Source organism: Culex pipiens, chromosome 1 (genome assembly GCF_016801865.2).
Source record: "Culex pipiens pallens isolate TS chromosome 1, TS_CPP_V2, whole genome shotgun sequence".
Taxonomy (NCBI): Eukaryota; Metazoa; Arthropoda; class Insecta; order Diptera; family Culicidae; genus Culex; species Culex pipiens.
Window position 1 is genome coordinate 58,052,945 of NC_068937.1, and position 26,905 is coordinate 58,079,849.

A 26,905-nucleotide genomic window follows, 5' to 3' on the forward strand; every position below is an offset into this window, starting at 1 on the left:
CAGACTCAGGCCAACAAAATGTGTACGTCCATTTCCAAATTTAAAAGCTTTAAGTGCTCTAAAAACTGCTGTCCCTATTCAGACTGTAGTCCCGATTCACCCCAGTTTACGGTAACTAAAAATGTGATTAGTCTGTTATTACAATGACAATCCAATAACAAAAAAATCATAACGACGAATAACAAATCTTGTTATAAATAACATAACATGTTATTAGCCTAGTATTTTCAAATATCAAAAAATGTTATTTCAAAGTTATTTCCGTCTGCTTGGGAACCCCATTGCCCCAAACCATTTCGGTAATCCGGTGACTGTCATGGCAATCGTCAATAACTTCTTGGAAAGCCACTCAAGTTCGTGCACAAACTGTGTCTTTCAACGTGTGCGTGTGTGTATGAACAATAAAATTCCCAACGTAAGGCTCGTCTTTGATAAAAGTCTGATGGACACTAAATCCTCAAGAGGCTATCTGTTAGCTTAAATAGTTGGCACGGCATGTTGCAGCTTCCACGCAACAGAATGTCACGCCGAGGGCATGCGATGGTAATGCTACATTTTCGAATTTTTTGAATTGAAACCGCAGATAGAGCTTTAAGACAATGTCCTTTGTCAAAAATAGAATCAAATTCTCCCTAGATGGCGATAATGGCTTATCATGATCTAGGAAGATTTTTGCATCAATAATTCTTTTATGGTAAATCGCAACTGATCATGCAACTGATTTATATCTGCATCAGAAAATGATTAGAATTTCAATGGTCAAAGCCCACAGCCAACACCCGCAGCAGCATCATTGCTGAGAATGATCCTTAAAGGGACTAAACAACTCTGTAGAACTGCGCACCCACCGCAACCAACTCAGCGAGCAAGTAGTTCTGAAAGCTCTCTTGATCTCGCTTGGACTCGCGACTTCAACTCCGACGAAGTTCTGTACGCGAATTCTCCGCACGATCGTTACGACGCGCGCCTGCCCGAAGAATAAACGTATAGAACAAAATATGTATATCGTACCAATTTAATTTCTGTTTCACATAGCATTTGTCAGTGCACAGCCGTCCGTGTTACAGAATAGATGCTTCGGCGGGTCGGTCGTCCCTAGAGCAGCGGTTGGTTAGTCCCGGAACAGAGTCAGAATCGAGATCGAGTGGTGGAGTCAGTCAGCGATCAGAAGGACTCACTCCTGTAGGACGTAACAACAGTAACTACGCCCTCGGAAGAGAAAGGAACTCTGTGTGTGTGTGTGTGTGTGATGCACTTGAATTGACCGGGTTTTTGGGAGTCCGTGTGGAACTAGCTCGAATGGTATTGAGTAGAGTTGGTGAGAGTGTCCGCCGGTGATCTTGAAGAACTAGCGCGTGCCGTTAAAAGTTAGTCATCCGGAAAGTATTTGCTCAAACAAATTAGTGTGCCTCGTGTAGAAGACCCTTGGTAGTGGTTGTGGCGCGGTCAAGAAAGCGTTTGGTCAAGGTCACGGTACAGTCTACCAACCGGTCGGTGGCTAGAACGATATGCCAATCGATTGAATCTAGGTAGAGAACGTCAACAGTACTGGAGATTGGAGTTTGGAGACACAAAAATGGACCAACTATTTTACGGCATTTGGCAGCAGCAGCAGCATCAGCAGGTTGACACCATTCAGGACACCTCGGGAATGCATCAGTTCTGAAACATCTTGAGATCCTTGAACGCTAGAAAAGATCAGATTAGATAACGGATTGTTCCGGACAATGCACAGCAAACTTGAGCACTCTTTTTTGATACTTCACCGTTAGAAGAAGTACACTTCAGGAAGAGAACATCGTTACCGTGAGCTCAAGTTTGGAGTTTGGGAGAAGGAAAATAAAGAAAAACAAAGAATCGGCTACCTCTTGTGCTGTACGCTCATCATCATCGACCACCGAGACCACAGTGGAAGGAGATCCGCCGAAGGAGTCCGCAGAAACGAAAATTGTTTATTTTGTAGCTGACATATACAAAATCATTGCACATTTGAGTAGGATGGAACAAATTGTTAATTTGATTGTTTGCTTTTTAATGGTAAGTTGAAGTCTGTTGAAATATTTCTACCTTCTAAATGTAATCTAGAGATAAAAGATTAGATCTGGCAAATTGGGGTGCCGAATTTTTTGTTAGTATGAAGTTCATAAAGTAAGTTAAAAAGATTTTATCAGTTTATAGATTAGAAGTTTCGAAGGTTTTTTTGAATTTTTGTTCATTATTTTCTTAGAAACTTATTTACCAAAATTTCTAATTTAGATACTACCACACATAGCGGAACAGCATGTTTTGCCTTCCTCACTGAGGTAAGGCTATAATCCTGCTCTAAAATTTAACTTTTTATTTCAAGCTCGAAAACCCACCTTGACGTATACATATCGACTCAGAATCGAAAACGAATGTCTGTGTGTATGTGGGTGTGTGTGTATGTGACCAATAATGTCACTCAGTTTTCTCAGCACTGGCTGAACCGATTTGAATAAACCAGTCGCATTCGACTTGGTTTAGGGTCTCATACGGTGCTATTGAATTGTTTTAAGTTTCGATAAGTAGTTCAAAAGTTATGTATGAAAATGTGTTTTCGCATATTTTCTGAAGTTGAATAAATGGCAGTATACTGAACCAAACATCATCATGTTATACATCGTTAGTTAGGTAATTGAAAGACCTTTCCAAAACATTAATAATCTGGCAACCCTGCCTCGAGTTATAACCACTTAAGTGATATTTATGTACTTTTTTGTAGCCGGATCTCATTTAAATGTATGTAAACAATGTCCGGATCCATCAACTGACCCATCGCTGGTTAGGTAATCGAAAGACCTTTCCAACGAGTCTAAAACATTGAAGATCTGGCAACCCTGTCTCAAGCTATGACCACTTAAGTGACATTTATGTACTTTTTATTGTAGCCGGATCTCTCTTAAATGTATGTAAACAATGTCCGGATCCATCATCCGACCCATTGTTGGTAAGGTAATCGAAAGACCTTTCCAACAAGTCCAAAACTTTGATAATTTGGCAATCCTATCTCGAGTTCTGACCACTTAAGTAATATTTATGTACTTTTTTGTAGCCGGATCTCAATTAAATGTATGTAAACAATGTCCAGAACCATCATCCGACCCATCGTTGGTAAGGTAATCGAAAGACCTTTCCAACGAGTCCAAAACATAGAAGATCTGGCAACCCTGTTTCAAGCTATGATCACTTAAGTGACATTTATGTATTTTTTTTGTAGCCGGATCTCTCCTTAATGTATGTGAACAATGTCCGGATCCATCATCCGACCCATCGTTGGTAAGGTAATCGAAAGACCTTTCCAACAAGTCCAAAACATTGATAATCTGGCAACCCTATCTCGAGTTCAGACCACTTAAGTAATATTTATGTACTTTTTTTGTATTTAAAAAAAAGTCCACGTGGTTTATGGATGGCCCCTTACAACGTCATGATTCGAAATAGGACATTTAGTAGTATATCATTTTTGCAAACAATTTAGTATTCTATTCAAAATTATCAAACTGTATCATAATCTACTATAGATCGAATTAATCAGCTGTTGAAAGGTAGTTCACATCTCAGTTTAGGATAGTAACTTCATACAAGTCATGCTAAAACAACGAAATGATTGAAATAAAATGAAATGAAAAAAAGCTGTTTACATAATAAAAACCGACATTATTTACCACAATTTACTAGGACTTAAAGAATTTAGAACCTACAATTTTGTTTAACCGGGACCTTGGTGAAGGGGTAAGCGTGATTGACTCTCACCCAGTCGGCCTGGGTTCGATCTCAGATGGTCCCGGTGGCAAATTTCGAGACGAGATTTGTCTGAACACGCATTCCGTCGGACGGGAAGTGAATGTTGGCCCCGGACCAACCTAAAAAAGGTTAGGTCGTTAGCTCAGTCCAGGTGTAGGAGTCGTCTCCCTGGGTCCTGTCTCGGTGGAGTCGCTGGTAGGCCGTTGAACTAACAATCCAAAGGTCGTCAGTTCGAATCCCGGGATGGATGGAAGCTAAGGTGTAAAAAGAGGTTTGCAATTGCCTCAACAATCAAGCCTTCGAACACCTAGTTTCGAGTAGGAATCTCGCAATCGAGAACGTCAAGGCAATGCTGTAGAGCGAATAATTTGATTTTTTGATTTTTGAATTTGTTTTGCCAAAAAAAAATTTTTGTGAAATGTTTTTCATTTGAATGAGACCATCAACGTGGACACTTATTTTGGAAATCTAACCCCGCCCTCGTGGCAGTTTCTTACAGTTTTGTCTGCAGGGTACGATACTTTGATCCAATTCTTCTCAAAAGTGAGATTCTCATTGGAAATTTAATGCTCTAGAACTTTTTTGAACATACCACAGCTGTGATACTCGATCTTGACAAGTTATTAGCAATTTAAAAAAATCATTTTTTTTATGAAATGGGAAATGGGTTAATCTTAACCAATTTCTCTCAAAATTTGCACGGTTGCTTTAATTAACCTAAAAAACTGTTTTCCGCTCATGGGGTCATTTTTTTCTGGGTACACTAACGTCCATTTTGTCAGTAAGGGGTGGCCCGCTTATAACATTATGATATGTTGGAAAAATAACACAGACCAGCAACATTTCTGAACAGTCTTAACTCGAGGGTAAGCATGAAGTTTAGTGTCTCCTGAAACACAAATCAAAAAATCAAATCAAACCGTCTACGTTCACGACCCCCAGGTCTTTTGTGGTTTCTATTGCAAGTTTCTGCTCGAACCTAGGAGTCCGAAGGCTTGAATGGGGAGGGCACTCAAACCTCTTTCTACTCCAAGGAACCTTCCACCCCAGGGTTCGAACTGACGACCCTTGGATTGCGAGTCCAACCGCCGCAGCGATGCCACCGGAGCAGGTTTGGATTGGTGTGTTGTTTACACTTATAGCAGGGAGACGACTCCCACACCTGGAATGACTTAACGGCCTAACAACAACCAAGGCCGGGACCGACGTTTTACTTCCCCATCCGATGGAAGGTTGGAGCAGATGGGAATCGAACCCATGATCATCCGCTTACAAAGCGGACAGCTTAACCATTCGGCTAAGCCTGCTGCGTCTCCTGAAACACGTCCATTTGAATTATTCAAAAATATTTGGACAGGGCCGATTGGTTTTTCTTCAAAGTTTGTATGGAGAATTAGTGCTGTTCGCTACTCCCACATATAGCATGCAAAATTTGGGCTTGTACGCAACAGCGACGAACCGCCTTAATTCTCCATACAAAACTTTGGAGAAAAACCATTCGACGCAGTTTAAACATTTTTGAATAATTCAAAGTGGACGTGTTTCTGAGGACTCAAAATTTAAAGCTTCTCCTCGAGTTGAGCCTGCGCAGTTATTTTTTTAATTTTTTTGTAGGTTAGTGTAATTATTCAGAAGTTTTAAGAGCACCCAATGTTTACAGAATGGATGTGTATTAGGGTGACCATAAAAAAATTACATCAGGGATACCCTCTGATTCGATTCCTTAGGCAAAAATAAGTATCTGTGCAAATTTTGAGCCAAATTGGTAAAGGTTAAGGGGTCGCTTTTTACCGTTGAAGTTTGTATGGGGAAAATCGCAAAAATGTATGCAGAAAAACATCGTTTTAATATTTTTCTGCCAGGTGGCGCGGGTCTCGCTCAAAATTTTCAAATAGTGAGATTCTTGTAGGAAATTTAATTTCCTACAACTTTGTCGAAGGGTGCAAAACGATCCAAGTTGATCCTGATTTTTGATGATTTTTCTAGTAAAAAATATTTTCTTATGTACTTCTTATATACCCCTTATATTCTTTCAAGTATATAAGCCAATTTCTTTTCATCGCATTGCTAATAACTCATCAGGATCAACTCGGATCTTCTTGCACCTTTGGACAAAGTTGCAGGAAATTAAATTTCCTACAAGAATCTCACACTTGGACAATTTTGGGCGAGACCTGCGCCACCTGCTGCCAAAATCCTGAAACGATGTTTTTCCCCATACATTTTAGCGATTTTCCCCATATAAACTTCAACAAAAAGCGACCCCTTAGCCTTAACCGATTGACTCAAAATTGGCACAATAACTTATTATTGCCTAAAGAATCGATCCAGGGGGTATCTCTTCAGATTTCCCAAAATTTTCATTTTTTCTTGTCACCCTAATGTGTATCTATGAGAGTAGCAAAAATAAAAAAGTATAACACTTGGATTAGTTTTCAAAAAGCCGTAAGAGCCATTGGTAAACAAAGTCCTTTTTGCATCGGTACTCCACCTACTTACCAAAAAACCAAAATCAAAAATGCTCGAGATTGTTCATCTACACGTCCTTCAAGTGCCCCAAACTTAAAATAAATGAAATTTTGTTTCATTTTCGAGAAAAACGAAAATTAGTGTCAGAGGTCGCGGTGGCTCTTACGGCTTTTTGAAAACCCACCCGAGAACAATTGCATTAAAATGCTATTCTTCAGAATGTTATCGATCAATAATCCTACGTATTTTTTATTTGCTTACCCTAATGAATCACATCGCGATGATTCTGGGTTCGATTCCCATCTGCTCCAACCTTCCATCGGATGAGGAAGTAAAATGTCGGTCCCGGCCTTGGTTGTTAGGCCGTTAAGTCATTCCAGGGGTAGGAGTCGTCTCCATGCCATAAGTACAAACAACACACCAAACCAAGCCTACTCCGGTGGAATCGCTGGCGGCGGTTGGACTCGCAATCCAAAGGTCGTCAGTTCAAACACTGGGGTGGAAGGTTCCTTGGAGTAGAAAGAGGTTTGGGTGCTCTCCCCATTCAAGCCTTCGGACTCCTAGGTTTGAGCAGAAACTTGCAATAGAGACCACAAAAGACCCGGGGGTCGTTAATGTGGATGGTTTGACTTTGTATAATTGCTTCTTTCATGGGATGTAGTCACACAGTTATGTTGAATAAAATTCTTGATCGCTACAAGGCGCCATTCACCAGGATTTTTATGGAATCCTGAAGTCCTGGATAATCCAGAATAGAGACACAAAACCGATAAAGCTGTTGCGAAATGAAAGAATTTGCACGCGCAGATTCGTGCTTGCAGATACTATCACCTTAAAAATTATTACACTTGGTTGCCAGGCATGTTTTAATTGAATTCTTGTCTGGAATGAGATTCTAGAGATATTGGCAGAGTCGTTAACACTACTTTCAATAGACTGGCTATGCAAATTTGATTTTTGCGAGATTTAATGGCTTGTTTTCGATTGCTACCGTGTTAAAAGCTTTTTTCCTCCTCTCAGCCATAAGGACTCTAGCAAATTAGCTACTTTGAGGTTGGAATATGTACGTCATAATTTCTGATTGAGTCATCATGTGAATATGATACAAACTGAAAATATTCATTTTTCGAAACAATTTGATATCTTCATCCATTTACATTCAAGTACATTTTTTTGTTATGTAAAAAAGTTGTAAAACTGCTGCATGTAAAAGGCGAGATTGTAAAATAAATTTTGCATTGCAATCACACGCAGATATGTGTAGCGCATCAGTATGCTTGGCCGAAATGTCATGCTAATTTTGGATCTAATATATCCCTCTGTTCTACAGCCTGATAGCCGTGTGGGCTGAGGCGCAGTCTCCTGGCTTTGAACCCCGTTGGTTTGACATAACTTTTGTGTGCATGTGAATTTACTATTTTATTTGCAGCTGCTGATTAGATTTGAAGTCACGTTTTATTGTTTGTCAATTTTAGTGAATATTTCGAACTACTTTGCTCTTTTGAAAGTGTATGGTGGAAATACACAAAAAATGCATGCATTGGTTAATTGATATCATTCAGGTAACGATAACATATTCAATTAATTTTCTCTTCAAGAGATGATTGTTTTTGTTATTTCAAACTATTTGTTGAGCACCTATATTTTCTATTGATGTAACGGCCTGGTTTCCACCCTTGAGATGCTACTGAAATATTATTTATTTTGAGCATAAATATAACCTTTACTTTGAACATTTTGATCGCATTCCAGTATCGAGTAACCCTTAAATAAATAACTTGTTTATTTATAAAAGTTGTGACGCAATATTTTCAAAATCTGCTTTGTCACGCCACAACAATTATGGCCTTCAGCAAAGCTATTAGACTATCGATAACATAAAATCAGGTTGTTCCAGAAATTAAACATACAACTCTCGGTAGAGCCTCTTTTTATAATTCAAATATCCAGACTGGTTCTGGACGTCCAGAGTCTCTGTGTGCAGGTTCCGTAATTACGCTACAAGCTTAATATATGTACACCTCTCTCGGCGACTTTTAGCTCAGACTTCAACACTTGATCACGTGATAGAGAGGGGGGTACCCAACAGAACGGGCATTCTCAATCGTTTGATCCAGATCTGTTGCTGGCAGGCCAGGCGTGGTTAGTTGTCTTAGCAGCGCCAGGCTCGATATTTTTGATTGATTTCCGCTTATCAAAAGTGAGTGATGAAATAAATACATTTACGGACCTTTGTAGCTTGTTTGGAATAACATGGAGGGGAACGGGTGCTGGAGCATGGTTGCCAGGGGCCCTCAAAGGAAAAAGTTGTTCCGTGACCAGTTTTATGAGTTGGCTCCACACGTACCTTAAAAAAAGAGTGTAACTGTGGCGATTTATTAGTTTTTGACGCACTTGTCGTTTTTCAGACATTATACAAAAGTTTTGAACAGGAACTTGAAAAGCAATTTTCAAATAAATTATCGTATTAGTAACTGAATAGTATTAGTGAAGTTTTAGACAACTTTTGATCTGACAAATTTATGCTTTAATAAATTTGGATCTAAAAATTTATATATTAAAAAATTTCAATGCTACTTTTTTTTAAATTTTTGATTTTAAATATTTTTTTTATTTTTTTATTATTTCAACAAAGCATTGCAGCGACGCATTAAACATTGATAAAATTAACCATGACCAATTGTACTAGGCTTATTATCTTGCATGATACAGCCGGAGCCAGGCATTTGATTTATTCATTTTGGGAGGACCAGCATTCGATGAAAGGGCCGTCATAAATCAGATCAATTTTTATTATCCACGCCGCTGGCTTCTGTGCGGAAATGTTTGTTTTAAGGGAATTGTCTACGACCAACGACCGGTTTGGTATGGTGGTGGTGCTGGTGCGTTCCCTAGAACTGACGAGATTGACCAAATTTGGGTCCTTCTGATGGCGGGTCCGTTCCGTTGGAGTGGACTGACGACCGACGCCCCTTTCTAGAACCACAACACAAATTTAGCACTCAGCTGTTGCCTGGTTGGTTGTAGGTGCAACTTATCACCGTCATGATATCTTGTCGCATTTCATATTTTAATGTATCGAGAAAAAAGTATGACGTATATAAGTTGATTTTGTAAGATGGCAAGTATCGGCAAGTATTTGGAACACAATTTGTAACGTCATTTAAAAATATTGAACCATGATTGATATCATGAGTACAGGGGACAATTTCAACACAAATATTACTTAAAATTGACGTGCGACAACAGAGCACGTTTGCTATTGCTACAAGTTAGAATCGTCATCGTCACCGGTGTGGTGAGGCTGTCGTTGCACATTAGGTTGCGTTCTCCTAGCAAGTAAAAGGGAAAATTAGATCAAGGTCAATTAATTAAGGCTGTGGCATGGTGGTGGAGTCCACCAACGCCTAGCTGTCATTATCTGCGCTAGAACTATAGGACTGTTGTATGGTGATGATTTGGAGCTCAGTTCTTGAAAAAATCCATCTAATCCATAATGGGTTTTGCTTTGGGGGGCTTAATGACACATGGAAAATAAAATTTGATATTGCATTTGGCTAAATTGTGCCTTGTTATGTTTGGCAGCGTATCATTAGGCCCCTGGGCAATGCTTTTGCTATCTGTTTTGGGTTCTATACGAATGATTGATATTTCTTCAGGCCGTAAATATGTTGTGAACCAGGAATCCATTAACTGCTACCTGTTTTAGGACGCGAGGCAGCAATTTTTTTAGTTTTACTAAATCTTTATTTTTCTTTTTATGGTCGCCGCAAAAAATGTTTGGAGTTGTTACTGAACTGCGCCTTTACCTTATCGGCCACCACGGTTCGGTGATTAAGTTCCATACCCCCTTAAAAAAGCCTTTCCTTGTCCCTGGTGCGCAGTGGAGATGGGAGCGACCGACAATGGACGGCTGTCGTGGTAATGAGGATCCGATTCAGGTGGAATTGGTTTATTCCTATAGTTAATAATTCCTTGTTTCTTGTCTGCAGTCTGCAATCTACTAAAATCACTGTCTCCAAGCGAGAGAAAATACTTTAACTCAAATGAAATAAATAAAATATTTTTCGGTGAAGTGATACAATCTGTGCTTTATTTCAGAATTTCCGTATCAAATTAAATGTATCATGCCAAACTTGACAGATTTAAGTTATGTATTGACCACACATGAACAAAAGGCATATTCACTCCATCATCAAGCATCATCAACGAATCGCTACTGTTATTGCAGGTTAACAGCCCCCCTGTCATTCTGAACGACGTCAATGGTCAGTGGTTAACATTGCCATGTGCTATCAAAGGTCCATGAGTTTGGTGTACGTGTCCAGATCAAAGCCACATGACCGACCTCAAACAGTAACGTCGGTAGCTGGTGTGTATCTTCATTGCTAGGCGGTGGCAAAATTCTTTTCTGACACCGATCACGACTTCCGAGTGTAACAATGAGCGAACTTCCACGTCTTGACAGGATTGATTGAGTGGCGGAGGATCCTTTTTAGAGCTACCTTGACGTCAGAGCGTGTGACTTATTGATATGTTAAAAGCTGACTGTTATACCAAGCTCACATCAAGAATTCTTGGAAATAACAATGGATTGTTTTGAGCAATCTAAGAGTTCTTATAAAATACATTTTTAAAAGTTTCATCGGAACTTTCAGAGAGACTAATCTCAAGCTCGAAAAGTCTGACCACTGATCAACAATAACAGCATCGGCACTGTCATTGACTCCAATTAGAGCAAATGACGTTCGGCGTCGGGATTCGCAGTCTAGCCGCAGCAATCGAGCACCTCCAGCAGTTGGGATTATGGCTTCATCACCTGCAATGAACTTCAGCGGGTGACCACCACCCGGTTCTCTCTTCGCTGCTGGTCGTCGATGTTCCACGCTGGTGGTCGATTGCTACCGAAGTCGTCGATCTGGAACTAATTACGGCTGACCACATACTCAGCAGTTCTCTCAGTGGTTCGGTTCGTCAATAATGTGGAGTGTTTTGCTGGCAAACGACAAAACAATATGCCAGCTTCGGATCGGATCGGAGTTTGGTGCTTGGTTCTTCAAATGTCAGATCAAATCGCAAGCACCGAGCGCTGAACTTCAAAGTCACTGGTTCAATGCAGTTCTGCGTCACTAATTGATTATTTGTGTCAATGGCACGGGTGACATCTTGCTTATAGGTGGGTCAACGGTTCTCAGTTTAACTTGGTTGGGATTACCGAACACATATGATTTTTTTTTGTTGGCTGATTGATCAGTATTTGATAGTCTGGGAGTAAGATTGGGTTATACAAAAATGTTGAAATTTGTATGACCCAATCTCACCCCCAGACCCAATGTCATCCCTGATGACGGTAGCTAGAAATCATTGAAAAACAAAAACACCTCAAAATGGAAGGGACCGTACCGTTGATACCGAGACATCAAACAAAGAACCTCGGGTTCGTGATCAGGGACTAAATTTATATTAAGGTTGTAGAAGTTGTCTTCCTTTTTTGGGACAATGTCTGTCAATGATGGTTCTGAACTCAGGGTCCAGAAATAGTTAATTGAAATATAAAAATAATCACTCTATGTAAAATGCTTCTACACGTAACACAAAGAAAACCATTTATTATGTTAATTGGTAAAAAAAAGGTAACGATTGAAGTAAAAGCAAGAAACAGAATGGAGAATTTTTTGTTCATTTTTGCAATTTAAACAATAGAAGATTACAAAAATTATCAAGAGTTATTAGGTAACGAGGTTGTCTGAATTTCGATTTATAAAGGCATCGTATTGGATATATTTTGTAACGTACCTCGTTATTTTTTGTATTTTTTTTTTGATAATATTTTCAACAAGTTCGTTAAATAAGAAAATAATTCAACGGTTCTGCAATCTAAACTATTAAATATAAAAAGACATAAGAAAAGCAAAGCAAAGGGGTTTTCCAGTTAACCATTGAAATTCCTGTCTCCCCGTTCAAGAGCCGTGACATTGACTCATATTGCTTAAGAATGCTAAGCTCGCCGATGGAAAGACCCAAACAGATTGAATTTCGCGCGATGGTCTGTCGGTGGCTTAGCCCTGCCGTTGAACTAGACCTCGTTTCAAGCTGACTGGCAAGAAAGCCATCAGCCGCTAGTTTGTTCGTCTCAAATATCCCCCGTTTAAGAATATGACACTCTCGTTACAACTTTATTGCCATCGCTGTTGATCCTGACCTTCACGCCAATTAAATTGCACACACAGAAGCAAACGAACGATGATTGCATTTGGAGCCCCGAAGCAAGTTAACCAAGTTTAATCGCTTCAATTAAAGTTCACACTCTCGTCCAGGTTGAAAATTGACAGAATAATTGCTCTCGGAGCATCGGCAAAGAAAAGGATGCTCCTTAACCACTACCAGCGATGCTTGGCTGATGATGCGATATTGCGGACAATAAACGAACATCAGACGTTCCACGATCAGCAACTTAATTTGCCCGCGCGGACCTTGCCTATCAACCACGGTGGGTTCGTCACTTGTTCAAGCGCGCGCACAGGTCTCAGCAGTAAAATGTCAACGTTTGACTCCGTTTCGTTCTCAGATCGCAAATTGAGATATCAAATTTCCACTGTCAAAACAAAAATACACATTCTTTAAAGCGGTTTTTGCTACCTGGTACAGCTAATTTGGGCTGAACCAAAAGGATCAACTGGGCGGTGGTTTGCCATTTACTCTCGGAAGAACGACTTCATTAGCATAGCATTGGATACGAGTATTGTGGAATGTGTGTAGCTTGCTGACGGAAGCTTCAGTCAGGAAAAAATGATTGATTTTACACTATGATTGAACATTGGCTAATTGATAGTATTATTTTTTTTCAATAAAACTGTTCTGCCTATAACTGAAAATTCGGCTATTTAGCTAAATCAAGTATTCGGAGTCAGCTAAAAGCAAACAATTTTTAGTGAACTTCTTTTTTGAGAAGATGCATTGGAACATTCTTCACCACCTGGAGTGAAAATAACATTTCTTCCAATGGCAATTTTCCACGAAAATAGCACAATTCGAAAATAAGTTTTTTTACCAGGCTTAAAATGTCTTAGTTGAAATGATTAGATATGTTATTTTACAAAAACTATGGATAACCATTGGGTGTCGGCCTGTGTGGATCAATCGGACCGCGCACTGGACTCACAATCCAGAGGTCGCCGGTTCGAATCCCGAGGCAGACGCAAAAATTCTAAGTGTTAATATAGGTATTCGGTGCCCTCTCCCCGTGCCATACCTTCACACTTAGGAGACCTGGGAGGCGGAGTCTTGTCGCAAAAAGAACGATACACGCCTGTGGATCCGTTGACGAAATCGCAAGGTTTAATAGGGCCACATTATAAGGTGTTACGTCGATTCCGTTTTTTTTTGTTATTTTTTTTGCATTTCAGTGTACCTTTTCAAGATTAATTTCATTTTAAAACCACTTAATTTTTTGACCGGATTGGCGATTTATTCATGCTAAACCTTTTTTGTCAAGACCATGTTGAGAACTGGTGGCGTTAAAATGTTGAAATTCCTTCATCTGTTTAAAAATATTCACAATCCGTTCTTAAAAAGCAACTGAAGGTGCTTAGATCACGCCCATCACACAAGCGGCCTTGAAATTTAACACAAATTTCAAATTTCGCAATTTGCTTCCACCACACCACGAACGTCTCTGATTCTGTCACGAAGCGTGTAATTTGGGGTGTTTGAAGATTTAATTACCGGCTTGGTTGATTTTATGAAAGCACTCATTTAAAACTCACCGTGTTTGTTTTGAGCCTCTGTTTGGTAGTAAGAATACCGCCATGCATGTCATGCCGCCTGAGGCTTTCTTGGAGAGCCTCGCCTGCGGTCTGGATCACGTCAAAATTTGCACTATCGGATAACAACATTCTAATTATCACGCTCGTTATTCAACAAACAGTTCGAGGAGTGTCTACAGAGTAAAGAATCGCTTGATACAGGAGGAAAGTTTTCAAGAGACAATAACTTATGATCACGGGGCTTTTGATCACGAACACTGCTTCCGAATGACCAATGGTGTTTAGATTTGTTTACTGAATCTATCAAAGAGATCACACCTCGTTTCCTGCATAACTTTATCAAAAAAGAAGCTCGCGAGAAAAGATATTCACGAGCACGAGCAACATCAGCTTCAATAAAAGTTAAGATATAAATCACTACCTCAGATATTTTACAAAGTTGACAGATTGACATTTTAATGCTAATTAGATGATAATTTGAGAATAAATTTGTGATACAATCAGACAATTTTCAATCGAGAATAATTGCGCTCCGGTTACTGCTCAAACGATACACGTGGATTCATATGATATTGATATTGAAAGGAGCATCGAAAATAACTTACACGGCACTTAAATGCTTCTTCAAGGATGCTAATTAATTTATGAATAAAATAGTAGGTCAAATGAAACAAGTGAAGGGTCAGCTGAATGTGGGAAGCGACTACTGCAGATATGACGTAACTGCAGTGCCTTTAAACTTGTAATTAAGAAACCAATTTTAACTGTTCTAAGTGGAATATTGTTCAAAGAATCCATACATTCTCAACTCAATTTTATGATGAAATCAATAACATCAAAAATCAAATCAAACCATCCACATTAACGACCCCCGGGTCTTTTGTGGTCTCTATTGCAAGTTTCTGCTTGAACCTAGGAGTCCGAAGGCTTGAATGGGGAGAGCACCCAAACCTCTTTCTACTCCAAGGAACCTTCCACCCCAGTGTTTGAACTGACGACCTTTGGATTGCGAGTCCAACCGCCACCAGCGATTCCACCGGAGTAGGCTTGGTTTGGTGTGTTGTTTGTACTTATGGCATGGAGACGACTCCTACACCTGGAATGACTTAACGGCCTAACAACCAAGACCGGGACCGACATTTTACTTCCTCATCCGATGGAAGGTTGGAGCAGATGGGAATCGAACCCAGAATCATCCGCTTACAAAGCGGACAGCGTAACCATTCGGCCACGTACTGCCACTGATATCAATAACATCATGAGAATTAAGTTAATCATATTAAGCTGCTTTTTAGATTTGGAGGTAATAAACTTTTAAACCATTCTAAATATTAAAAAAAAAACTTGCAGCTGTTTGAACACTTCTGTGTAGTAAATTCTTGAATCACGTATTTTTAAGCACTATTATCCAGTAAAAAATAATCAACCAACCGGGTCGATTTATCTCACATTCCACATGTGTACCATCATTTGAGCAGTTCTCTACGTAATCGGTCTTTTTTCTTTAATTTTAATTTTTGTATTTTTTAATCCGGCTGAAACTTTTTTGGTGCCTTCGGTATGCCCAAAGAAGCCATTTTGCATCATTAGTTTGTCCATATATTTTTCCATACAAATTTGGTAGCTGTCCATACAAAAATGATATGTGAAAATTCAAAAATCTATATCTTTTGAAGGAATTCTTTGATCGATTTGGTGTCTTCGGCAAAGTTGTAGGTATGGATATGGACTACACTGAAAAAAAAATGATACACGGTAAAAATGATTTTGGTGATTTTTAATTTAACTTTTTGTCACTAAAATTTGATTTGCAAAAAAACACCATTTTTATTTTTTTTATATGTTTTAGAGGACATAAAATGCCAACTTTTCAGAAATTTCCAGAATGGGCAAAAAATCTTTGACCGAGTTATGATTTTTTGAATCAATACAGATTTTTTTTTTTTTTTTTTTTTCAAAAAATCGAAATAATGGTCGCAAAATTTTTTCAACCTCATTTTTCGATGTAAAATCGAATTTGCAATCAAAAAGTACTTTAGTGAATTTTTGATAAAGTGCACCGTTTTCTAGTTATAACCATTTTTAGGTAACTTTTTTGAAAATAGTCGCAGTTTTTCATTATTTTAAAATAGTGCCCATGTTTGGCCACTATTGAAAAAAATATTTTTGAAAAGCTGAGAAAATTCTCTATATTTCGCTTTTTCGGACTTTGTTGATACGACCCTTAGTTGCTGAGATATTGCCATGCAAAGGTTAAAAAAACAGGAAAATTGATGTTTTCTAAGTCTCACCCAAACAACTCACCATTTTCTAATGTCGATATTTCAGCAACTATAGGTCCGATTTACAATGTTAAAACATGAAACATTCGTGAAATTTTCCGATCTTTTCGAAAAAAATATTTTGAAAAATTTTAAATCAAGACTAACATTTCAAATGGGCGTAATATTGAATGTTTGGCCCGTTTGAAATGTTAGTCTTGATTTTAAATTTTTGAAAATATTTTTTTCGAAAAGATCGGAAAATTTCACGAATGTTTCATATTTTAACATTGTAAATCAGACCTATAGTTGCTGAAATATCGACATTAGAAAATGGTGGGTTGTTTGGGTGAGACTTAGAAAACATCAATTTTCCTGTTTTTTAACCTTTGCATGGCAATATCTCAGCAACTATGGGTCGTATCAACAAAGTTCAGTAAAGCAAAATATAGAGAATTTTCTCAGCTTTTCAAAAATATTTTTTTCAAAGGTGGGCAAACATGGGCACTAATTTAAAAAAATGAAAAACTGCGTCTATTTTCAAAAAAGATACCTAAAAATGGTTATAACTTGAAAACGGTGCACTTTATCAAAAATTCACTAAAGTACTTTTTGATTGCAAATTCGATTTTACATCGAAAAATGAAGTTGAAAATTTTTTGCGACCAATATTTCGATTTTTTGAAAAAAATCTGTATTGATTCAAAAAATCATAACTCGGTCAAAGATTTTTTGCCCATTCTGGAAATTTCTGAAAAGTTGGCATTTTATGTCCTCTAAAACATATCAAAAAATAAAAAAAATTAAAAATAGCGTTTTTTTGCAAATCAAGTTTTAGTGACAAAAAGTTAAATAAAAAAATCACCAATTTTTTTTTACCGTGTATCATTTTTTTTCAGTGTAGTCCATATCCATACCTACAACTTTGCCGAAGACACCAAATCGATCAAAAAATTCCTTCAAAAGATACAGATTTTTTAATTTTCACATATCATTTTTGTATGGACAGCTGCCAAATTTGTATGGAAAAATATATGGACAAACTAATGATGCAAAATGGCTTCTTTGGGCATGCCGAAGGCACCAAAAAAGTTTCAGCCGGATTAAAAAAACAAAAAAAATCGAATGACCGAAATCTCAGAGAATTGCTCATTTGTCCTTGCCAGCTCTTGATTTTCATAAAGCTCGAAGGCTGCCTATTCATCGTCTAAATATACTTTAAACTGATTTAATTTTTCATTCAATTTTCGAACCAGTCTTTGGCGCGCCGCAAATTCCTCATCAATCTCTCAAACCAGCTCAGTCATCACGGCATCATATGAAATGGATGCCCAGGCCAAGTCTCGCACAGAGCTTAAGGGGTAGCTGGCCGCTGTTTGCGAGCTAAAAGTGTTGGTGTTATCCCTAACGTCATTAAAGAGTCGACCAATAAATACCATTAATCAAAGGGGAGCTATCTTTAGCTTGCAATTCATGTTGATGGGGGACTCGACTTGCAAATTATTCCTATTAGCTGAGATTATTTCTTTCGTTATCGTCACATTACGGGTTCAACAGTTGTGAAGAAGAAGAATTGCACTCATTAAAATGCTGTCGTAGCCCGTACTGTGGTAAGAACCCAGCTTTGAGTTCGAACGACTTCTCTAAGGCGACAATTGTGGTAGGATTAATCGTCTCCTCGTCCAATAGCCCATCAGTGCAGAGTTTATGGATCTGTCGATCATCGAATTTACTACACTACTGCTCGTAAGCTCCTACCAGATATTTGCTCGCTGAAGAATTTCTATTCTTCATTTTTTGCACCAAAAACAGCCCACTTATATCGATGGAACAGATCGTCGCTGTTGTGATATCTTGTCTCACGTTAATTTTGGGGTGAATTTACATAAAAGCGACTTTTGATATTTAACAGTCTAACAAAAATAAGAAAATATTAAAGATATTCAACACCCGGATTAGAAATAAAAATAAAAAGTAATTGTAATAAAAATGTGAAAACGTATGACAAGACAAGCACAACGACGACGGATCAGCTAAAGAATGCTCATTTGCTCAGACGGAAACATCCGCAAACAACGAACGAACGAACTCAAAATGCTTGAAGTTGTAAGCCAGACTTTGCGAACCTCATGTTCTGGACAGAGTCGGGGTGGTGCGGACGTAAAGCAGGCCAAACGGATTCGACGATGCGCCGGCGAAAACGGCATTGAACGGCCTTGGAAGGCCGCTTGGAGTTCTTCTTTTTTTTTTTTTACTTATTTGAGTACCACGCTTCATTTTGCACACACATCAAGTCTGATTCGAACCTGATGTTGTTTACGCATTCCGACAGTCATCTGGAAGCTAATTGGAACAGTTTGAGAATTTCGTTTCGAGTTGTGCGATTCTGTCACATTACAATTTTTGATTTTTTGTTAGGATAAAATATTTGAGAATATTTATTTCGTATTAAATAAAATTGAGCTATTTTTTGCGGGAAGGCTATGTATTTCGTCGCTGTTCGACTTTGACAAACTAACGGAGTACAAATTCTATCTGCCAAACCACCGGGGTTTATTGTATCCTGCTTTTCCGTATCCCTTAGAACACCAATTTGTCCGGGCAAAGTCATGCACGGTGTTTCTCACGCAGTCGGTGTGTTAAAATCATTGCAAATTCACCATTCATCATAACACTACAAAGCAGCACTAGTTAGTGTCAAATAAATCTCCGTTCGACAAACATTTACATACACACCGAGCAAAGTGAGCTTTTTTCCAGGTTGGGCGGTTCCCCGGTTCTCTGAAACAGCTTTCGCAGCCTTATTTATGCTGACAAGCAGCGATACCTGTGCCACACCACACATTTTCCTATCTGTAGCTGGTTGGCCAGTTGAGATTTGGTCAGCAAAGTACGTTCTCACAAGATAGAGTACGGAACTTGGCGGCGGTGATCTAATCGAAGTGTAGAAGGAGGCTGTTCTTAAGTCAAGCTAATTTTTGCGTTGTTTCAGTTCTTATTTCCTTTAATTGTAGCTCAGCTACAATTATTTCATTCATAAACTGTACTTCTCAACTGGGCACTTAATTCGAAACTCGGGATCACCAGTTATAGTGGGTGTTTCATTGAAATCTAAATCTCATACCACCTTTACATGGGCACCTAATATATAACATGTTTCTCACCTGGTTGTGGTGATCACTACCGTACATTGCTGATCATTCAGCGGGCAACCCAACTTGCAGAGAGATCCAGTTCTCTAGCAGCAACTCGAGAATGTACTGTCTGACTGGTTGGCTTGCCGCCGTTCTAGTAATTTGCTTTCAGGAAACCAATAATTATATGTGGCCATTTGAAAGTGTTGTTGCAAAGTGGTGAAGCGTACCCTACTACTGAAGACCACTTAGTACGCCCTCCCATGCACTATACCCTAGGTGTGCAAGGTGCGATAAGATCGGTATTTGAACTGGTCCAATGACTCCCGACGCCACCGCTGCTAATGGCGTGAACCTGACATTGTAAGGCTGAAAGATGAGGTCTGCTGGTTAATTTGGATGGAATGCAACTTCTATCCGAGGGTGATCGGACGTCCGCGTTTAATAGCATTCAAAACATGCAATTAGTATAAACCATGTAGTAAAACATTCCATCAAAACGCTGTTCCTAATTGAGAAGCTGATGAGTCTATTAGTTTTATTAGTTATTTAGAATTTTGCTACGAGATATCAGTTTAACTTATTAATATGTGTTCAATTAGATTAGATTAGATTAGATTTGAGATATCAGTTTAAATTATTAATAAATATTCTGATAAGATCAAACATATTAATATCAGTTGGATTGGAACACTATTTTTACAAACTGTAATCTTTAGATTTCAACATAAAATGATAGGCCTGCTTATATGTGATTCAGAACAATGCATTAAGATTATGAAACTTTTTGTTTCAAAATTTTATTCGACATCACTTCAGGATAAATATGGGTTTTTTTACTAAACAGGAGTTTTACTTACATTTTGGGTTTACAAATGGGTTTAATCACGAACATAATTTGGTGTTTGATTCTCCAGTTTTATGTATGTACTTAAAAAGATAAATATTAAATAACTATCATTTTATTTCCTATATGGTCAATACGTGATGCACCATGATACTTTAAAATTGAAAATCTGTACAGTTTATGATTTCATTTTCCCAGCATCTTGCGAGTGAAGCATTGTGCTGTAACATGTATAATATTTCAACACGCACACTACACGATTCAACGCATTCTGATTCGCTTTGCCACACGTAACAGGTCGTTGACAAGTTGACAAAACCTGAATCAGGGCTTTTCTTACTCAACAATCATACTACAATCCGCACCTTCCGATGTAGAAAGACATGATGACTGGGCTGGACTAGTAGGATGTGCTGCATTATTCCGCGATCCAATTGAATCGAATCATAATCTTAAGGGACGGAACGACGTGAGTACGCGCAAAATATCGTGCCCTGGGGCAAATACATTTGCTTCCTTGCCTGACTTCTTCCAATCATCGTAATTATAATGATTGGGACTGCCTGGAGGCAGATTCTAGGACCGCATATAGGAACGGGAGGATCACAGAACAAAGGTGTGGTCTGAAAGAACGATCGCGTTGTCGTGGCTAGAGATGTACTATTTCTACTTTACCAATTAATGGGAACATGAAACCTGAATTGAAATAAATTATAGCAAATTTGTTGTCCGGCATTCCGCTCATATATCGTGGTGAAGATAGCAATTAATAGCGTTTTTATTCTCTCTTCTCGTTTTCTCAGATTTCAACCATCGACAGAATCCACAGCTATCCAGCCCCGAGTGAAATCCTTTCTGGGCCAGAGTTCCTATCGCTGCTCATGGAGCCGGAAGTCAGGAGCAGTCGAAGCAGTAGTAGTTCCAAAAGCACCGACAGTCCTCGCTTGTCATCATCACACAGAGGATCGCGAAAGTTTAGCCATGTTTACTACGGACACGCCGAAGACGAGGAAAGTGTACTGCCGATCGAAGCGCTGTTTACCTCCCAGGAAGATTTGTCTCGAAGTAGTTCCCGGGGGTATGGCTACAGGAGTAAGTATCGACCCCGTAGCGGAAAGCTGTTGTCGAGTACCAGTACGACGACTACGGAAGCAGCTGGTGATGATCTGGCAGTGGCTGCCAGCGAAATTAGTATAAGTTCCAGTGAAACAACCAACAGTGGTGGGGAGATTGAGAGCACTACGACAACGGTGCTTTTCTCAGAGGAGACAGATGCTACGTACAGCAGTACGGTGACGAGCACGACTTCAACAATAACTTCAACTAGTCAACGATCGTGGTTGAACACACGGAGAAAGACTCTTTCTACCACCAAGTCATCGAAAATACTCGCAAGTGAAAATGAACGTACGGTTGACTCGAACTCGTACCGTAGTGAGTTGACGATAGAAGAGTCTGCTCCGTCAACAAGCGGAACCGAGGACGTGCACGGCGAGTCAAGCAACATCCATCGCGTCATAGCACCACTCGGCCAACAACAAGCACGTGGGCGCATGCAACGCAAACAGGACTCAGCTGCAACTCCTCTTCAAACCGTCATCTATCATGACAAAAAGAACGACAAAGATCAACCTCGCTCCGTTTCGTACAGCTTCATAGGGGAAACTGCACCAACGCTGAAAACATGGAAGGACATTGACCAAGAATATCTACCACTGAAAAACGAATCTGATAATACCCCGGTTGAAACGGTGGACACTCCTACGACCGTTCAAGTAATACTTGAACCAGCAAAAATCTGGTCAGAACAAGAGAAAAACTACAGTGAACCCGCAAAGGTTTGGTCAGAACCTGCAAAGATCTACTCAGAACCAGCAAAGATTTACTCCGAGCCAGCAAAGATCTACTCAGAACCGGCTAGAATCTATTCAGAGCCGGCAAAGATCTACTCCCGGCCTTCAAGCTACTGGCAGACCCTGTACGACAAACCTAAACCTTCGACCACATCTACTCCAAATCCGTCCGACGAGCCGAAACGTCTCGTCTTTAACGAACTTGACAAGATTCCGTACGACGAGTTGAATGCCCCTGCTGATGGTGACGAAACTGGATCAATTCACAACGCCATCGGAAAGTTTGTCCCAAAACAGGTGCACGAGCCACCAAAAAAGCAACTTCACAAACCAACTCCTGATCCCACGGAAATCATCGATCCATACGTTGAAAAGCAAGGCGCCGGAAATGGTGATTCAGCCACCGTCGTACAAACCCTAGCTCCAGCCGCTGGATCATCGGAAGACTCCAAGGTCGGCTACGTAGTTGATGGGCGCAACTATCGCAAGTACCGTGTAGAGGAGAAAACACCGGACGGTTTCATCGTCGGGGAGTATGGAGTTCTAAGTCATAACGATGGGAATCTCCGCGGTGTTCGCTACACTGCCGACTCCGACATTAATCCGAGATTAATTTACGATGCGTTGCTTAAGTTTCTGTCGCTGTGACGGCTTCACTGGTATAAGACGGGATGAGATGTGGTCTGAAGAAGGTAACTGTTGCCAAAAAGTCAACTTTCTTCCCTTTGTGGCACCGAAATCTAATGAAGGCACTGTGTTTCAAAGAATTTCGAATCAAACCTCATGGAGACATGCATCACACGTCGACGTATACAGTAAAGCTTCGAATTTTTGACAATGTAGCTACCTGACGAGCGAAGTGTTGGTTATTCTAAAATCAATATTAATATCACCAAAATAAACATTTACGACGTTTCTCGTTCTCACAGCAGCGCGTCATAAGACTTTTTCGGGTAGACTTTTTTAGTTTGACACCCTCTTTAGGGGTTATTCAAATATTACGTCCAGAGATTTTAGGCATTGCAAAATCCACGTCCCCCTCCCCTGTCACACACTTTTCCTTTGGTCTGTCATAAACTCCAGACACCCCTCCTATCTCCCCCTAATTATGTACGTAATTTTTGAACGAATTTTCGAAACGTATTGAACGAAACAATACCACACGTTCATTTTGATAGTTTGATTGACCATCATGAAAAAAAAAACAGTTTAAAAAGTGACCAACCATCAGGAGTTCAGTATACACGAAACACAGTCAAGCTTAGATTGATCTATCCAGATTTTTAAGCGAAGATGGGGTAACGAATTGTGCACGTCCGCAATGTCAAAATAATGCAGTTTACCAACATAACAAAAAAAAACATTTTTTTCTAATGTTGGTACCACTGCGCCTTTTCGACATTGAGGGAGTGGACCATTCGTAACGCCATCTTTGCCTAAAAATCTGGATAGCCAAAACATCACAACCACGCTTGTTGATAATACATTGTTGTTAGGGCTAATATTTTCAAACTAGCGGGGTTTTACTGTTTTTGTAAAATCATCAACTAAAACCACATTTTTAAAGGGAAGAACAACTTATACATAGTCGATGCCATACAAAATATCGCTGCTCTTTTTTACTTTGCGTCGTTAACTTATTTAATTGAATTGACGATAAATAACCTGGCGACTACAAAATCATTGTAGTTAGTACGAAAAAAAAAAAAACCACGCGAAACAGTTGGAACACGTCAAACTCACGAACATTGAATTGAATGTGATAGTAGAATAGGGTAAATAATTTATTAGTCAGGCTACTACTAAGAGAAGATTCAAAAAAACTAAAAGTACATAAACAAAAGCAGGATATAATACCACGAAATGCTCAAAATGGATCACTGCTGAGAATATTGATCAACACTTCATTATTCTTGTCTAATTTGAAAAATAAAAATAAAATGGATGTATAATTCTTGCCATACAAAATCGCACTGAAACATGGTAGAAGTAAGAAATTAGTAAGGATAATATAAATAAGTCAAGAAAACAAACCATTTGCAACAAATCGTACCGTAGTCTGGGGCGAATCGGGACAGCAGTTTTTAGAGCACGTAAAGCTTCTAAATTTAGTAATGGATGTACACATTTTGTTGGTCTGAGTCTGTTCTAACCGAAACCAACCAGAAAAATCAAAATATTGTGCTCCAACATGGTTAAAACTGCTGTCTCAATTCGCCTCATGTGTCCCGATCGACCCCAGTTTACGGTAATCTCTTTTTAGGAAAACGTTCTAACCTTTCTTTTAAAAATTGAGGCAAAATTTCTATTCAGATTCCTAAGATTCATAGATTCTGCAGGTATATTAGATGGAGAGTCATGCAAGATTTCTAATTTGAAAACATTTTCTAAATACTGAGCTAAGTTGATTTAAGAACCGATAAGACAGCTGACTAAAAATATCAAAGTTGCAGTTGCATCAATGAAACCACCATGCTTGCATTGCACGAGCTTTTTGAAGACAAGGTTCACTCTCTTTAATATACTGGTGGCAACTAAAGCTATTCTTATTAATGAAGATCAAAACGAATGGTAAAAGTGTTTTTTGAAAAACAAGGAAATGAATCATAAAGACCACTAGCAGTATCCGTCATTTATGGTAATCAAAATGTCTCATTGAATTAAAAAAAATCTCCTTTCAGAAATCTTTTTTATTTTTTTGTTGGTGAAATATCACTCTGTAATCATCCAGAAAACACGTGGACACTTGGAAATTGTAGACCCCCCCACGTGAACAATTGTTCATACAAAAAAATCTTGTTCCATATGAAGCGTTAACAAACGGCCCAGGCCCGTAGCCAGGGGGGTCCCCTCAAAATTTTCGGAAGACATATGGGAGGGAAGAAGAAGAAAATTTCATCTTCCTTCTTCCATAGAACCTTTTGAAAAAGTAAGCGAGTATTGTCCTTTGCTATACCCTTAAGTTTTAATACCTAACCTATGCACCGACAATTTTCACTCGATTATTTTGGCACTGGCTTAACCGATTTGGGACCGTTTCGGTCTTATTCAATCCGTCTTGGGACATAAGTCCCTATTGGAAATTATGAAGTTTCGTGAAGTATAGTAAATTATGCTAAAAACGATTCTATCTAAAGTCCGGAGCTAAATGGTGACTTCGAAAGAGTTGTTGTACTAGATAAGGGCTATGTTTTGAAGTTATTGACATACAGATTTGGTGACTTCGGCAACGTTGTAGAGGAGAAGATTTCATGAAAGTTTGTCGAAAGCGCCAAATTTGTAGCTCCTAATTTACTCGAGATATACGCAATTTTTGCAAAAATGCAGTTGTTTATGACATAAAATTACACATCTTTGCCGAAGACAGCAAAATGTTTTAAGCCTTTACTGAGGAGTTATGACCATTTTTAAGCGATTTTGAGCCTATTTTGATGAAAAAAAAAACCGTCAAATTCATTTTGAGATATCTAAAAATAGACACCGATAGACACGGAGATATTTTCAGCTACAACGTCATCCAACAAAGTTTGACCTGGAAGGTCGTCACCCTGTATGTCAATAACTTCAAAAGATAGCCCTTATCAAGTAAAACAATTCTTGCAAAGACACCATTTGGCTAGGACGTCAAATAAAGGAGTTATCAATTTATTCCACTTAATTTTTCCATGACGAACACTGTGCGATTGTAGAAATTGTGTTTTTTGGATGGAACCCATTTATTTTACATGTTTTTATTTACATTGAAATAAAAAAAAGTACAAAATTCTTATATTCTTGAAATTTTGCCTTCTTTCCTTATTTCGTCGCTGTCGTGCTAACTTGTCGCACGTGCATTTTAGGCAAAATTGAGTTAAGAACGCCATTTTGTGCAGCTCACAATGATCTTCACAGATCCCAAATTCGATTTTAATTCTGAATATTGGATTTTTGTACTTTTTTTAATTTCAGTTTAGAAAGGTATTTAAAAGACATTTCCAAATACATGGTATGGCGGTATAAATCGAAAACACCCATGGGAGATTTAAACGTAGAAAGTTGTGTTTCACCTTCCTGATTAAAAATGTGTTCGGTTTAAAATATTCTATCAGTGAAAATTGCGTTTTTCAGAAAATAAGTGTTTTTAATACTAATGGAGACGCTTGGTACTAAATAAAAATTGGAAAATTTTATAAAAAAATACTTTTTTTAAGTTTATGCTTTCCAAAGGAAGAAGAAATGTAAAACATTTTGAAACACAGACTTATTAACAAATTATTAAAATTTACTTGAGCCACCAATGGTGGCCCACCATGCGCTTCCACCCATGCTATTTTATATGGGAAAACATTTTTTTCTGAAAAACGCAATTTTCACCGATAGAATATTTTGAATCAAACATTTTCTTAATCAGGAAGGTGAAACACAACTTTCTACGTATAAATCTCCCATGGGTGTTTTCGATTTATAATATTTTGCTTCCTCCATACCGTGAATAAATTCATAGGTTTTATTTTTGGATGGCTGTTTCCTGCCAATGGTTTGGTTTAGTTTGAAATGTTCAATGATTCCTTTGTAAAATGGTTCGGAAACACGATGGTGATCAAATAAAAAAAATAAAAAACATAAACGGCAAATAAACAATTTTTTGCCAAATTCGATGGGATCGTTTCTGGGGAGTGCTAACTTATTTCCAAATATAAGCTTAGTTTGACACTGAAATTGACATTATTTTTTTTAAATGGTGTGGATTTGACCATGGCACTGCCTTGAAGAACAATCCCATAAATATTCACAAATAAAGAATTCTGCATTATCCTAACCTCTAATTCAT

At 38.7% G+C, this 26,905-nt stretch overlaps 1 protein-coding gene across 1 annotated transcript; it reads left to right on the plus strand.

Annotated features, from left to right (window-relative positions):
* Positions 1-1,030: 1,030 nt before the first annotated feature.
* Positions 1,031-24,779, plus strand: LOC120423048 (serine-rich adhesin for platelets). The gene is made up of 2 exons (XM_039586720.2): positions 1,031-2,037; positions 21,046-24,779. The coding sequence occupies exons 1-2, from the start codon at positions 1,999-2,001 to the stop codon at positions 22,741-22,743; spliced, it is 1,737 nt and encodes a 578-aa protein (XP_039442654.1). The 5' UTR covers positions 1,031-1,998; the 3' UTR covers positions 22,744-24,779.
* Positions 24,780-26,905: the final 2,126 nt, after the last annotated feature.

Coding starts and splice junctions, on each gene's coding strand:
- LOC120423048 (XM_039586720.2), top strand. CDS start 1,999: ATGGAACAAATTGTTAATTTGATTGTTTGCTTTTTAATG. Junction 2,038..21,045: donor TGATTGTTTGCTTTTTAATG/GTAAGTTGAAGT, acceptor TCGTTTTCTCAG/ATTTCAACCATCGACAGAAT.